Raw genomic sequence first — 17,078 nt, 5'->3', positions numbered from 1 at the left:
TACAGATTTTTGTAGTTATGTGACACTAGTCCTTGAGTGTCCAGTGAGATCCCAGTGCTACCTATCCACTTCTAATTAGAAGCTCAAAATGACATTCATAGTGCCAGCATGGATCAAAGCAAGAAACAATATGACCAATGATGAATTAAATATAGATAAATTTAGTACTGACTTGAAGCATGGGCTAGTCCAGGAGTGCTGTGAGTAATTCTGAGAGGAAGTCCAGCCCCAAGCACCCATTGTGACTGCTTCTAATGCCTTCTTGTGTCTTTCCTCATTTTTCACTCCCACTGCTATGCTCATCTGCTCATCTTTTTCTTTTCATTCCTCCATTTGAACCAGAATTGAGCAGCAATATATGCTTAAGGGTGGAAAGTTATTCCTCTCGCTTATTTAATTTATATCACATTCAATCACCACAGAAGCCAAATTGCATTTTTTTCCACTTGTCATCCTGTGCTGGTGTCTAGAGCCTGTTGCAGTGACACATGGCAAGCTCTGAGAACTCTGTGTAGGCTCAGCTGTTTCCATTGAATGGGGGAGTTCAGGAGTTGGCTTCAGGGAAAAGATTAGTCATTTATTCTTTCCTGTGGCTCAAGAATTGCTCTTTATACCATACATGACATTAAACAAATATCAAATATTTGCACACCCTTTCTTAGTACTGAACAGTTTCTTAAAAAGGAGATCATTGTGTTTAGTAGTCTCAGATACATTTTTAGTATACAATGAATCTGACTGTGCTATGTTGGCCAAACTATGTAACCTCAGTGTCTCAGCTGTTTCATTTACAATGCAGGAGAAAAGGACTTAATGACTTCCAAGGGCCTCTTAGCTATAGAGATGAGTATGCAGAAAGTTCAAACGGGTTGAAGAACAGTTAAATCAGCTACTAGCACCAGTGGGAGTAAGAAAGCGCTATTTGTAAATAGGGTCAAGAAAGATCCTATTTGTAATACAGGAAACATCAGATTGATTGTATGAAATTGTATTCTGACTCAGTTTGTTCAGTTAATCTTTCCTTAAGATTAAAGGAGTGCATAGTTCATTACTTTATACTGGACAATAAACTCTAAACAAAAGACCTACACATTTCTGAATAGTAACAAATCACCACACCTAAAACTTTTAGATGTCTGTCTTACAGCTTTCTTCCTTCATGATTTTGAATATATATGTATTTTAAGTAAAATTAATTAATAAATGTTATATATTTGGCAAATACTGTACTTTGATAAATTATTAGCAGTCTGAAAAAAAGGTAGACAAATCATTTCTTAAGCAGTCATAAAGGACTGTTAGTTTTAATGGGTGCTTAGTATTGTTTAAAAGCTGTAATACTGTGAACATTCGAGTCACATGTTAATAGAACTATATCATCATATAGTTCAATAGAACTATACATCATACACATATACCGTTCTGAACCAAAGCAAAATGTACCTGGGAGAAGTCATTCTTCAAATTGGAAGAAAAGTAACATATGCTGAATTCTGACTTTGACATTTTTTCCTCACACTTTTTAATCTACATATCTACCACTCATTTGTTCTGACAACATTTATTGGTCTGCACACTAGATGCAAACCTTGTGCTTATAGCAGGGTATACATCAAAGTTACAGTCTGATAGGAGAGATGAACTTTACAAGCAAAGTGCCAAAAAACAAAAAAGAAAAAAGCAAAATGCCTACAGATGCATATATAACCTTAGTATTCACCAGAGGGCATGAAAGTCTAGGAGTAATGAGACTATATTTTAGGAAGCCTTATTTGGTATTGAGATCAGGAAATGCTACCTAAAGAAATGGAATACAATTTAAAATCGGAAGCATAAAGTTAGCCATGAGAAGAATGTAGAGATTCAGATCCCAGTGAGGGAACATGGAACATGGGAAGAAGTTGAGGAATTGAAAGAAATCCACAGTGGTTGGAATAAAAAAGGGAAGGGAGTGGAGAAGGGTACTAAAGAGGCCAGAAGAAGTAGGAGAGACGGAATCATACAAAGTCTTGTAGGTCATCTTCAGGGTATTACATTTTTCCCTGAGTGCAATGGAAAGTCTTTGAAGCTTCTTAAAGATTGAAAGAAGCTAATCTATAGTTGTAGTGCTTTAGTTGCCAAATGAGAATGGATCGGAAGGGAAACAAAAATGTAAAGGAAGAAATCAATTAGGAGGCTCTTGCAGTAATCCAGAGAGAGAGAGAGAGAGACAGACAGAGAGAGAGAGAGAGAGAGAGACACACACACACACACACACATGGACGGAGGGAGGGAAGGAGGGAGACGGAGACGGAGAGAGATATGTAGTGAATCCAACAAATGGCAAATGTTTAAATTTTAAAAATTTCTTGTACTGAAAGACACATTGCCATTAATCCCTCTCACTAAATTCCCCCTTGCTTTGACTCTAGCTATCACCTTGTTCTGAACACTTTTGAAGCATTTATTTTGTTTTTATTGTATTAGTACATGATTTTAGTACTTGATGTTTATACTCATTTTAGGGAATGGATGCAGGTACTTAACATATCTTGATTCATTTTTATTCCCTGTCCTCTTCCCACCCACTTCCCTCCCTCCATCTCCACAAGCCCTTTCCCCATTTTCATTATTATTGTTATTATTTTCTCACTGTGTTTGTGACATATAATAATTATATTTGTTGTAGGCATATGGTACATGTACCTGACACATCTTAAATCTTTTTATGTCCCTTTTCCCTCCCCCTGCCCCCAAACTCCTCTTTCGTGTCTTTAGTTGTGCTGTCATGGCTGTCTCATGTACTGAGTTGATCAAAACATTGAATTTTCATGGTCATTTTTATTTAGAGGAAGATTTAGAAATTGTGTTGTACCAGAGCTGGTGAGAAAGGTAGACAAAGATGCACTGTAATGTTTTTAGGAGCCTCCTTTTCTGTGAGATGACACATGGCGGTAACATTTACTATATTTTTAATCACACCTCATAAAGACATGCATGAAAGAAGACTTCCAGAACTGCTTCAGAAAGTGACAAGAACAATGGGGTACCTGTGTTCAAAGCCAGGGGAGATATTTTGAGGGTATTAATTGCAATTTGTATTTCAGTGTAATAAGTTAAACAAATTTAAACATCCACTGTATATGGTTATCCTGCCTCCTGTTGCTGGCTTGGAATATTAGATGGCAGTAAAAATCAAGAAATAAATGGATACAACATATTGTTTAGGACTATTGTCATAGTCCACCCTTAAAGTCCTATTGTCATAGGACTCGTGATTAATTTCATTTAGAAAGATCAGGGAGAAAGATAACTCTCAAGTTCCTGGATTGAGGAGGTGAAGGTATGCCATATACTGAGATGGGAAAGCTTAGAGGTACAATAGATTTTAAAAAGAAAGCTGCATTCCCCATTTCTTAAAACATATAAATGAAAGAGGCTGAGTTTCTGTTTGTAGACACACTTATCATGTTAAAACTACTGTATCACCCTTGCCAGCCACATTGCTTTTAATTGTTGTACCTGCTTTCAAGTTATACCACCTTTGGCCTCTACCCACGGTCTTGCAGAATAGTGTCACCATTCTATTTGGCCAAAGTAAACATTTCTATTGTGTGTTTGTATTGAGTATGTAAGTCTCCTTGAAAGTTACAAAGAGTCTGTAGCCCATATGCAGTCTTCCAGGTAAGACCCTGCTTAGGAAGTGGAAGGAAACCTTTCCAAGAACTGAACCTGTGGCCAGAGGGGCGAATAAAACTGTTTAAATAAAGATTATGCCCCAGAGTCCCCCATAAGGGTCACTTCTAATCTTTGCTGGCTCTAAATGGGATGGGTTGGGGGCCTGGCCCACAAAGGACTTTGAGCATTTTGCTGTGGTTGTGAGGAACAGAGGTCTGGAGACATGCAGGCCTGAGGTTGAATTCCAGTATCTACTTGCTAAATGATCTTGGGCAAGTCACTCAACTTATTTTCTAAGCTGCACTTTCTTGGAGCGCAGCAATAGGGATTTACTTCATTAGGTTTGTCTGGAGATGGAAAGAGACAGAACCTGCAATTACCCTGTCCCATTGTATGGCATATGGTAAGCCTGCCATAAACAGGAGTTCTGTGTCCCAGCCTCTTAGGAGAGATCACTTTTCTGAAGCATTGAATATGTGGTTAGCCGTCAAAGTTGTTATTTCCTGTCCTTCTCCACACTGAAAACTTTTTAAACAACCACAATGATAAGAAAGCTTTGCAAAGAACAGTAAATGACAGAATTCCCTTGGCACACTTTTGAGCTTCAGGCACTAATAAACTTGATTGCTCAAATTACTAAGTAACTCATGCTCTCTGGCCACCTCTTGTTTAATTCTGTAGTTTGTAAAAATTTTCCAATAATGCCTTTTGTTCTACTTTCTCTGGCTTATTTAGACATTGCTTTTATTCACTTAGAAGCAGAGCTGGACACACAAATACCCACCAACATATTTTATGATCCTTTGAATTATAGATTAATTTCCTATCTAATGCTATAGTTCAATGAAGATACCCTATTGGAAAGATGATTTTAGTATCAGCTGAGAAATATTCATATAAGGCATCTTTTTGGTTGCCCTGTCTAGAGAATTCCTGGTGTATCTGGCAGTAGCATTATTATCTAAGTCATAAATTGTGTCCCTGAGAATGAAGTCTGTCATATGACCCTCCTTGAACTTGGCTGCCTTTGTCAGGATACAGTTCTGTTTAAGAGGTACAAACATCGTGACACGGGTTCAACTTTCCTCGTGTGGTGGTTATTTACCTGGTGGGCACTGAGTAGTCTCTTTCCCTTGAGCAATTTCTCTCCATCTAAGGCAGTCTGTGAAGACTGAGCTGCAAGAAATTCAGTTCTAAATCTCCTTGTGAGTATTATCACCAAGAGCAAAAGAAAAAAATGTAAAGAAAAATTATTCCAGACATTCACATCAAAATTATTTTTTTCAGTTCAGCCATACATGTGAGAGGAGTAAATACTTACTACTTAGTGTATTACTTCATGCGTGAGCATTTCCTAATGCAAAAGTAAGATTTTTAAAGACATGTTTTTAAGTGTATAGGCAGATTTCAGTAGACAGTAAGGTGTCTCAGGGTGATAGCTGAACAATGCTCCTAGGTGGGAATTAGACTCATTTTTCACCTCATCAGATTCATAACATACATTCAAGTTAAGTATTTGATTTCTTCTCTTGCACTGATTTCTAAGTTGTGACATTTCCCTGTGCCTGTGTGGCCATGTAAGTAGAGGTGTGCCTTGGTTTATAGACCCTGAGTATGTATGAGTTTAACAAGTTCTGTAAGCTAAAGCAATTCCAAAGTCCATTAGGAATCTAGGTTTATTAAAGAAATCCAAGAAAAAATATATTAATAAAATAGGAATTTGCTCTGATAAGTTAATTGTAACTCATAAACTTATTGTTTTTTAAACTTTTACATTGCATATTATACTTGCTTATTATGAAGAATATTGTTAGTACTGAACAAGTGTTAGTTTCCCACAGTTTTCAGTGAACTCAGTTTCTTTATCATGAGCACATTGGGACTAGAAAAATGTTCACAAGAGATTTAAAATGTTGCTATAATATTTTCTCTTAAAAATACAAAGGAAATACAAATTATTAAAATTGGGGAAAAGTGGATGGTAAACACATGTGTGTGTGCGTGTTGCATTACTTTAAATATTTTTTCTGCTTGAAATATTTCCCAACAAACTAAGGAAAAATAGTTTAGTTTCTTCATGTTTTCTTCTTTTCTTTCTTATTGTAGAAAGTATTTATCTTTTCTGGAACTTTTAGAAAAAACTTGGATCCTTATGAGCAATGGAGTGATCAAGAAATATGGAAAGTTGCAGATGAGGTAAGATTAACTGGTGTAACTTTTAAAGAGATAACATACACACAAAGAATGGCTGTCATAGTTGAGATGATTTTCCACATGTACTTTTACGTGTGTTCATATACATGTGAGCAACTCTGAAATTAAGTACTCACATTTACCCAGAGCACCCCATTCTTCGGATTAGACCCATTTCTTTGCTTAAGTGGACTCAGGGCCATTTGGATTACTGTAATAAAATACTGTAGACCCCTGGCTTGCAACAGCAGATCTTTGTTTTTCACAGTTCTGAAGTCTGAGGAGTTCAACATAAGGAATTGGCAGATTTGATGTCTGCGGAAGGGCTTCTTACGCATAACTAGTCATATTTTTGCTACATGGCAAAATGGGAAAGCTAGCCCTTTGAAGTCCTTCCTAAGGACACAAACCCAAATCTTGGATTGCGTAGAGTGACCTGGTCACCTCCCAGAGGCCTCACATCCTAATACCATCACTGTAGGTGTTAGGATTTCAACATATGTATTTGGAAGGGTCATGACCATTTATTCTATGGCAGGTTCCATAGATGCATTGCTTTGGTCTTCTTCCATGCTTTCTCATCCACTTGTTCTGGATCTTGAAGCTGTCCTAGCATGCAGAAGAGGCTTTAGTCCGATATGATATACTACTCTGGGAAGCACTAGTTTAGTGCACAAAATGATGATGTTTATCCTAGAGCACATAAAGGTGACTGTACTCATCTCTGGAAGTTACTGCTTGTCTGTCTTCAGAGCATGTGGCTACAAGCACGGCCAGGCAAATCACTACATGACTTCGATGAAGCATGTGCCATCCTTTGAATTCATTAGGATGTCATGTAGGAAAAATATGGATTAAAATGGAACCCAAGTTCCTAAATAAATATCCTATGTTTATGCCAAAGATTCATAACTGACAGCATTATACAGAGAAATTTTGCGGTGGTGGGTGGGTGGGGGGCTTGAGCGAAATTCTTGCGTTCACCACATTCTATCTGTAAACCAATAATTTGGGAAATATGGATATCCTTTAAAGAAAGGGGAACATAGTTTTTTTCTGTTTTGTTAAATCTGGATTTCGGCAAAATAGAATCATGAGACCCAAGAACATTAAGAGTTAAAGGTCTTAGAGAACAACTTAGTTCTATTTCTTGTACTTTTGGTCCTTGTAGCCCAATTTATCTTTATCCCAAATGTTCCTCCCTTTTGCACCTCCCTTCAAAGTAGACTTTGCCAGAAGCTTTGAAATAGCTGTCAGTGCTAAACACTTACCAGTTGAGTGCCCAACCTTAGCATACCCCTCATAAAATGTCCTTAGATTAACCGTTTTCATTATCAAAGTTTCCTTATTACCCAACAAATTCAGGGGCTTTAAAGAAAACATTAACTAAATTGCAAGTGACACATTTTAAGATCTTTGATGTGACTTCATAGGGTGAACTGTAGGAACACAGTGTGGTGGGAAAGATTTGAGAAGGAAGACATTGGACTTTATAAAAACTGCAAGTATTGCCAAGTCACAATAAAATGTACAGGAAAGCGGGGTAATAAAATAATTTAAAATTTGAAAAGACATGGTTAAGACTTTAAATACCAGTACAATCCAGATATTTGCATGTCTAAGCTCTTGTTTGATCAGTCTATATCTAGCATCTTCTTGCTGATCCCCTCTGTAATAATTTGCAATTTGTTAACAAAGATGATGATGCTGTCCCAACCTTACTGTCTTATACTTTGGATAGAAGCGATAAGTTTTGTTGAAGAGGCACCAAAACACACTATACAAGCAAGAAAACCAGCAGCCTAGAAAAGGAGAAAAAAGGTTGGGCTTAAAGGTTGTAAAATCTAACCTTTCTTTAACCCCACAGGATTGATCATATAATTCACGCAAACAGGAACATTTTGGGGTATGTCAAACCCTAAAGTGGATATGACACTGAGATAAAAATTGCAAATGCTCATTGACTTCCTAAGTGCAGATCCTTCTGCAGCTCTGGAGATCTTTGTGAACCCCATACTTGGTCACTTGTCTTCTGATGGCTCCTTATCACCTGCAGAACAAAGTTCATACTGTTTAAATAGCTTACAAGAGCTTTCATGACTTAGTCTTTATTTGCCTCTCTAATCTCACTCCCCAGCCTCCCCCAATTCCCATGATTCAGTTATCCTGGTTTTCTTCGGTTCCTTTACAGCACTGACTGCCAAGGGCTTCTTCTACATGCTGTCTGTATACCTGGGAAGCCCTCCCAACCTACTCATGATTCAGGCCTCTCCTAACATATTGCTTCTTCTGGAAACCTGCACTGACGCTTCAGGTTTGAGAGAGGATCCTTTTCTAGGTGTATCCTATGCCTTCTCCCCTTCCAAAGCATTCTTTTCACTGAATGGATATTTACGTCTTACACTGTCCATGCTCCCCACAGGACTGTAAATGCATTGAGTCAGGGGTCATGTCCTACTTACATGGTAGCATTTCCAATTCCTAGAATGCTGGCCACGTGATTGGTGTTCAGTAAATACTGATGGATGGAAGGAAGGAGGGAAGAAGGGTTCTTTCATTTTATGCATCATAATGTATCATGAAAATAGCTTTGTGACTGATACATAAAGGTATTACCATCCCATTTTAGAACGAGGATACAGAGCCTTGTGGAGTCTGAAGGCCTTGCTGGGATTGGTGGGGGTGCAGGACCAGAGCTGCAGCCTGATTTCCCTTTCCAGAGCTGTTTCACCTGAGAGAGCAGTCTCAGTGCTCTCCATATCTAAGTACCATGACCACTGCTTTTAGAACAAAGGCTTTTCAGTCATTACTTGCTTTTGAAATTACTTGTAAAAGTTTCTATCCTTACTTTACTGACAGTCGTGTAAGTTATTTTAGAAGCAAGTGAAATAGCAGACAGAGTGGTCTTTTAAGTTGAAAGTTTGCCCTGGAAAGCCTGCAGAGTAAGAGGAAAAGCAGTATCAAGAGGAGTGGAGAGTGTCTATTTTTATAACTGCCCACGAATGGATTATTTACTTAAATCACAATTTACTTTTTTGAGTTTTCTGGTCCTTGTCACAAGAGCACACTGTTGCTTCATAGTAACATTCCAGAGTACAGCAATAGCAAAGGCTCACATTTTGAACAAAATTCCTAGTACTTACAGACAGTTAAACATTTTTTAGTGTGGTATTTTAGGAAACAAAAGTTCTTGTATCTTAATAGCAATCTGGGAATTACATAAGATTTACTAGTGCAGCAGCATAATGCTGGAAAATTCTTTTGTCTTTAATGTTCCATAGAGCCACAAAATGTTGATGCTCTTATTGATTTTTACATTTCATGAATTTGAATTCATCTCAGTTTCAACAGAACTGAGCTAAAGTTTGTATTTTTAATCTATTGAAAAATGGTTGGTAATGATAGTATGAATATCATTGTATTGGGAATTATGGATAAGTGTATTTGTATGTGTTGTGTATAGTGTACATACATCTACATAAACACATATATGCTTATGTATGCATAATTTCTGCTGCCAGAGTTCAGCATAATCTCTATAGCTATTTCCATTTTAGTGCTTTGTTTTTCTCTGCACTTATTTCTTGAATAATAATTTCCCACTTATTATTTTTCTGCCCAACTGGGCCATGAGTTCCTTCAACGCAGGGCCTAGTATTCATCTTTGAATTCCCAGGTCTGTTGTAGTTCCTAGAATTTAATAAACTCTCATTAAGAGACTACTGAAGGAATACATGACTTAGCAGTCTTTCGCGTGATGCTTGCAGGCAAATTTAAGCCAGTTTTAACAGCACATTTCCTTGGTGACAAGAACTTTGTATCTTTTCACAAACAACTGCTAGCTAGTCTTTCTCATTTCCCATTTTTTTCCAGTGGCTATCATAAAATGTAGCAGAAAATACATACTTTATAAATTTGGTGTAAATATTCACTGAATTCACAAGTTCATTTTACTCACATTGATCTCTTAGTAAATATGATTCTAAAAGAACATTACTGTATTTCATAGTGAATAAAACAATAAAGTGGGGAGGTTGCAAAATCGGTTAGTTTCACTATTGTTTACTTTTAAAACTCTGTCATCTAAATATTACTGACAGTCATATACATTTAAGTATTTATTTGTAGTAAAGAATGCACTTTGCTTATCTCTTGCCTTAGGGAATTACAAAGTATAACATAGTAGAGGAGGTTTTTTAGGGTGGCCTTAATGTGTGATTGACATGAAACTACAAGGAGAATGCTCCAAAATCTCAACCATGTTACCATGGGTATGACTTAACAGTACTGTAGTATTCTGCTAATTTACTTTCTAAGGCAACTTGTGAAGGGAGCATCTTGCAAACTTTGTCATATTAGGTTGGTGTTTTGGTGCCTGAGCTTGTATCCTTGGGATTTCCCAAATTACAAAAGTCCTAGTTGTTATCATGCAGTTACCTGTACTTTGTTCTATGGAAGCCTCTTTCCACAAATTAGCTTGGTTAATCTTCACAGCAATCTTTTAAATTAACAGTATTGATTTCTTTTTTTACATGCGACGTAAATGAGACTTAAAGTAAAATGTCTGACATGAGCAAATGAGTGGAAGAGTGCACATCCAAGACCAATTCTGATAACTTCAGAGCTCAGTTATTTTCTTTAGTGTGTGTGTGTGTGTGTGTGTGTGTGTATTACTGGAGATTGAACCCAGGGCCTTCACACTGAGCCACATCTCCAGCTCTATTTTTACTTTTGCCCAGGCTGGATTTGAATTTGCAGTCCGTCTACCTCAGTCTCTCAGAGTGCTGAGATCACAGGCATGTGCCACCAAACCGAGCTTACCCGGACGTTTTCTTGGAGGTTAATTTAACTAAAAGAAACTGTTGAATACTGCTCACTGATCTGAAATAAAGTACTAATTTATTACTGTTTGGGAAATTCTAATTTTGTAATTTGATGTTGGTGGAATTTTACAGTGTCATAAAGATTTACATGCCAAGAAGACTAAAACTAGACCTATGTTTCTCACCATGCACTTAACTAAAATCAAAATGGATCAAAGATTTAGACAATAAAACAGAAACACTAAGTCTGCTAGAAGAAAGAATAGGTAGAACTCTTGAGGACATAGGTGAAGGCAAAGACTTTATGAACAAGACCTAGATCGCATGGAAATATTACAAAGAATCAAGAACTGTGATATTATTGAAAAGCTTTTGCACAGCCAAAAGAAATCACAGAGTGAAGAGACAATCCACAGCGTGGGAAAACATTTTTTTGCCAGATGTCCCTCAAAGGACTAATATCTAGAATATATAAAAAACTCAAAGCTATCATACCCTCCAAATCTAAAAACCCACCAAAAATAGACATCTGAAATGAATAGATACTTCTCAGATGAAAAAGTACAAACAGCAAATAAATATATGAAAACATGTTCAACATCACTAATCATTTGAGGGACGCAAATTAAAAAATGCTGAGATTCCATCTCACTCCAGAAAGTATGGCTATTACCAAGAAGTTAACCAATAACAAATGCTGGGGGAGGCAGTGGGGAAAAAGGAACCCTTTTCTATTATTGGTGGAAGTGTAGACTGCTACAACCACTATGGAAATTAGTGTGGAGATTCCACAAAAAACTAAAACTAGAGGTTCCTTTTGACCTAGAATTTCCCTTCTTAGTAACTTCCCCCTAAAATTAAAATCATCAGACCACAGTGATATACACACACACTCATGTTTATAGCAACACAGTGTATAATAGCTAAATCTTGGAAACAGCCCAAATGCCCGTTAGCCAATGAATGGATAAAGAAGATGTGAGTTTTTTTAAATACAGTGGAGTATTACTACTCAGCTATAAAGAAGGATAAACTTGAAGCATTTCTAGATAAATGGATGTACCTTGAGCCCATACTCTTAAGTGAAATAAAGCGGACACGCATGCATAAATATATCTCTCTGTTGTAAGAAACTGAAGATATAAATAAGGACCAAAATGTATAATAGATATTGTGAAATAGGAAGAAAATATTGAAATGGGAAGGGTTACTGGGAATGGGGTAGGAGGAAAGAAAGGAAGGGAAAAGCAAAAGAGAAAAGAAGAAAAAATGGAAACAAAGCTTTTATAAATAAGGGGAACAGGGGTTGACGGGTGAGGAGGTGAATGGGAAAAAAGAAGAATCAAGATATATCATGTAGGTAGAAATTCCCTGTGATGGATGTGATCATTATGTATATCTAAAAAGTACCAATAAACTTAATTTAATAAATTTTTAAAGATTTACAGGCCAAGTGATGTGTTGTCTGTTATATAATGGTGGAGCTTAACCGATCCCCATTCGTTCATCTTTCACATGTGCATCTCTGTACCCCTGACCCTTGCAGGAGCAGTCTAGCTTTTGTCACATCCAGTTCCTGATGGTTACCTGGCACTGAGCATTAACACTTAATGAAAGTTTTCTGAATGAAAAGCTGAGGGATGAAATAGGCCTCCAACTGATCCTTTCGAGCTTTCAAGATATAAATAGATTTTTGCTCAAACTCATTAAACAGCGGGAGTTGGGGTGGGGATTAATATAGAATTTAATTTTTCCACACTTTTAGGTATATTTTTAGCCTGTTAACCTCATGAGTGATTTTTAGCCTTGTGGTATCTCAAGTGTGGGATCTCTCTAAGTACAGTGTTTTCCCTCTTCCTTTCTGCAGGTTGGACTCAGATCTGTAATAGAACAGTTTCCTGGGAAGCTTGATTTTGTTCTTGTGGATGGGGGCTATGTACTAAGCCATGGTCACAAACAGTTGATGTGCTTGGCCAGATCTGTTCTCAGTAAGGCGAAGATCTTACTGCTTGATGAACCCAGTGCTCACTTGGATCCCATGTGAGTCTCTAAAAGCCTGGCCCTTAATAGAACAGCAGGAGCAGAATCAGTGAGATCGCCATCACATTGGTACAAATTCCCACTGGGGTATCACACCCCTCTAGAATTGAGATAATTGTCTAGTGGAAAAGTGATTGATTGATATGAGCATAAATGTTTATTTCCTTATATAACAGCCCTGTGTTCTCTGCTAAATGTAGTTTTATTTCTGAATTTCATACACTCTTCCACCTTCTCAACACATCATGAAATACCTAGTTACATGGGCATACTTTGATCCTCATGGTTTCTTTTAGAATCCCATTTATACTAGTGACATATTTATTGCACAAAATAAAGATCTAATGGTGATTCTGCATGATGAAAAGTACATTTATTTATGAAAATTTCTTCAAAAACCTTTGTTCTATGTATGAATATTTAGAATCTGTCCCATGGTTGAAAAGCTGATTGTGGCTGACTCTGTATCAATGTTGTATTACAAGTATTTAAAGGAAGAAATAACTTAGGCTGGGCCTTGTGCCACACATGGGTGATTCCAGCTCCTCAGGAGACGGAGACTGAAGTATTATGAGTTCAAGGATACTGGGCACATAGCAAGATCCCATCTCATTTTTAAAAAACAAGCAAACAAAAAGTAATTTGAAGAACTAAACAGAACAATGGGCATGTTGTCAAAGATAATTACCTATCTTCTGTGATGTTTTATGTGGAATTTTCTCTTCTAGAACATATCAAATAATTCGAAGAACTATAAAACAAGCATTTGCTGATTGTACGGTAATCCTCTGTGAACACAGGATAGAAGCAATGTTGGAATGCCAGCGATTTTTGGTGAGTCTTTATATATTTACTTTAGATTTTATTTCTCTTGTAGTTCTTGATGCCAGTCTTGCATGTGATGGTTGCTGCAAATGCAACAATGTACAAGTTCTTACTTAAAATATGTGTCATGAAGCCAGCCAGCTTTACTCAAACTAGCTGTACAAGTTTTTATTTAGGCTATGAGATGAGGGTAAAATTGCATACATTGAAAACACCACCGTATTATAAGTGGCATTAACAAATCAGGTGTTTATGCTTTTTTGAGACCTTTATTTGGGGACCAAGTCATAAAGAATACTCTGCTGTTAAAAAATAACTGATTCAGTCTCCCTAAATCTCTCTTGGATAAGGTGCAGAACAGTTTTACTTGTCTTACAATCTGATTTATGGTTTTAACACAGCAGTCGAAGGGACTCAATTGTTTAGTGCTTATTTGGTGCTAAGGTTAGTGCCACTCACTGTGCTTTCAAAACTGTCACAGATTCCTTCAAATGATGTTTACAAATTCCCTCTGGTTTAGTCACAAGGAAGTTTGAGGATAATATATTATGTCATCTCTCTTATGACTTTGGAGCCTTCTGGAGGGAAATGCTTCCTTTACCAAATGATTTGTTTCACCATCGTTATTACTAAGCTCCTAGTGACAAATTAGGGAGGAAATTCATAACCTCTTGCCTTGTCATGGTCAAGTTTAGGAAGTTGGATAAGGTCATCTATCCTGTGGCCTTGGCTTTGTTCAACTTTTAAACTCCCAGAAGCATATTAAACTCAGGAGCATCTTGTCCAGTTTGGAATTGTTAAGCTTCGGGTGTTCTGTTGAAGAGGTTTAGTGCTGGATGGTGCTGTGGACTTAACTCATTTTTAAGGTACTATGTTAGGGATTTATCATGAGTTATTCTTGTTTTCCAAGCATTCTCAATTCCTCTAAAAGTTCTCTGAAGAAGCATATTGCTTAGCTCTTCACTATTTTTTTTTGTAATGTCCACTGCTACATAGAAAAGTAAGCTAACTTCCAAATTTGTAGGATCTCCTTAAATCAAAAAGATGCAGCAATTAAATGAAATATATGTGATATATATTCCCGCTCTGGACACTGTGTTTTATCTTGGCTTTTATTTTCCTTCGGGTTACCACCGGTTTCTGTCCCTGTTCTGGTCTGACCTGCACTCTGAGATCTCACTAGTGGCCACTTCCCTAGGTCATAGAAGAGAACAAGGTGCGGCAGTACGATTCCATCCAGAAACTGCTGAGCGAGAAGAGCCTCTTCCGCCAGGCCATCAGCTCATCAGACAGGATGAAGCTCTTCCCCCATCGCAACTCCAGCAAGCACAAGTCTCGATCCCAAATTACTGCTTTGAAGGAGGAAACAGAAGAAGAAGTGCAAGAAACGCGGCTTTAGAGACCAGTGCAAATGTTTGCTTAGGACATTCACTTATGGAGATGGAGGAAAAATCAGCTGCTTCCGAAAATGAGGATGGATTTTTTTTTTTTAGAGGAACATTTTGGTAAGAGGAACTGAGGACATTCACATGGGTCTGGATGGTTCAATCGTGTGATAGCAAGAGCCCATCTCATTTTTAAAAAACAAAAAAGCAAACAAAAAGTAATTTAAAGAAGATTTTACTACTTGTATTTTCTAAGCCAAGTTTTCCTGAAAACATTTGCCCTTTGGTAAAAGTTGGAAAGGCAGCTATAAATGTCAGCAAGCTTAGTTGTTCAACCTATTGTTAGTGAAACTTGTTAATTTATATCATTGGAGAAATGAAATCATACTACTTAGAGATGTGATTAATAATAACTAAAGAATTTGATGGTTTATGTAGTTTATATCCCTTCTTTTCTCCTCTCTCTAAGATTTGTAGACACACAACTATGCTGTGTACTGAGCATTCTGGCTATCTCATTTCCAAGAGAGTATTAAAATACTGCAGAAGTCATGAGATAGGCCATTAAAACGTATCCATTCAACATCTAGTGATCAATGAGGAATGAGAATTCCCAGATCCTAGAAATTAGGTTTGGTACTACCCAGCTCTATCGAACATCTGAGTAATTCAGGTAATCAGCATATATCCTGACCTAGGAAATAGCTATTATAGTCCCCTGTAGGGGATGGAATTGCCTCCTTAATGCGGAAGTTGACATGTCTTTCCCATCCCTAGAAGGAACAAGGTCATAAAAACTTTGACCCAGAGAGCAGATGAAAAAGTGTGATGATAGTGAAAATTGGTGCAGGACAACAGTTCCCACCACAGAAGGTCCAAGTAGAGAATACATACGCAGGTAAATTGTGGGTGCTATTGTGCATAGGAAATCTAGGTATCCAGAGGTACAGGATGGTGGCAGTGTGTTTTCAGGCTAGCTACATGTGCTTTATAGTGTCTATCCTGAGTGAGAGAGAGAATGGCATATACCCTGAAGATAATTCAATCATGAACTAGTTTTATATGCTTCTGTTTTATAATTTTTGATGCAAATGAAATTTTCTCTAGAAAATATTTATTTTAATAATGCTTCAAACTCATATGCAATGATACTGTATTTTAAAATTGATTATGAATTATATTTGTATAAAATCATTTTTATATTTGAAGTATTGACTTTTTGTGGCACTAGCAATTTTTATGATATCTTACACTAAAATAAGGGCAGGGGGTACCTAGTGTGAGATGGGCCAAGGGCCGTGAGTCACTTTTATGGTGTAAAGAAAAGCACTGGGTTGATGCAGATGTTGTACACCTCTGTGTGATCCTTGGCCAGCATACAGGTTCCTCTCAGATGAAAAAGATGGAACCAGAAATCTGACTGTTCCTAACAAGGGCACATTGCCTTTTAAACTCCAAACTAACCCTTAAGAAGATTGTATTGCATTTATTACTGTAAGAAGATACCACGTGTCAATAAAATCCTTATATTTGTGTGAAGCTCCTTTGTTTTCAATTGCATTCATTAGTCATACATTTTGATTTCTTTAGTCCCTAAATGCCATAGAACACAAATCACGAGTCTTTCCTTTAGATTTCATCTCTTTTAGAATCTCATATGAATTAAGACACAAATATTAAGCTTATCTTTTTCAATTGAGGTAATATAGCTACCATTTAATCATTTTAAAATATAGTTCAGTAGCTTTTTGTAAATTGACATTATGCAATTACCACCATCGCTCATGCACAGATTTTTTTCCCCAACCTTAAAAATTGAAAATCTTTACTCGTTCAACAACCCTCCTTCCCTCTACTCCTGGAAGCCATGGTTCTACTTTCTATACCTATGATGGTAAAAATACCATCGTTTGCAGATAACAGGATCCTCTACATAGAAGATCCCCAGAAAATTCACCAAAAGACTCCTAGAACTAATAACCAAATTCAGTAATGTAGCAGGATACATAAACACACAAAACACTGTTCCTATACACCAACAGTGAACCCACTGAGAAATTACAAAAAATACCACTCATTATACAAGGAAAATTAAGTTCTTAGGAATTAAACTACAGAAGTAAAAAACCTCTACAATGAAAACTATAGTACTCTG

The 17,078-nt window shown here is 37.0% G+C and overlaps 1 protein-coding gene across 1 annotated transcript in view; it reads left to right on the top strand.

Moving 5' to 3' along the window:
* Cftr (CF transmembrane conductance regulator) overlaps nt 1-15,295 on the top strand; it is a 177,009-nt gene extending 161,714 nt beyond the window's left edge. The window contains exons 24-27 of the mRNA XM_010621897.1: nt 5,764-5,853; nt 12,541-12,713; nt 13,442-13,547; nt 14,737-15,295. Coding sequence (XP_010620199.1) covers nt 5,764-5,853; nt 12,541-12,713; nt 13,442-13,547; nt 14,737-14,937 — 570 coding nt within the window. The 3' untranslated portion in view covers nt 14,938-15,295. The remainder of the gene's footprint in view (nt 1-5,763; nt 5,854-12,540; nt 12,714-13,441; nt 13,548-14,736) is intronic.
* Nucleotides 15,296-17,078: the final 1,783 nt, after the last annotated feature.

The sequence above is a fragment of the Fukomys damarensis genome, unplaced genomic scaffold (genome assembly GCF_012274545.1).
Source record: "Fukomys damarensis isolate Sample0158 unplaced genomic scaffold, DMR_v1.0_HiC HiC_scaffold_4, whole genome shotgun sequence".
Taxonomy (NCBI): domain Eukaryota; kingdom Metazoa; phylum Chordata; class Mammalia; order Rodentia; family Bathyergidae; genus Fukomys; species Fukomys damarensis.
Note: the sequence above shows the minus strand (reverse complement) of the source record. Positions and strands in the feature narration are given on the sequence as shown.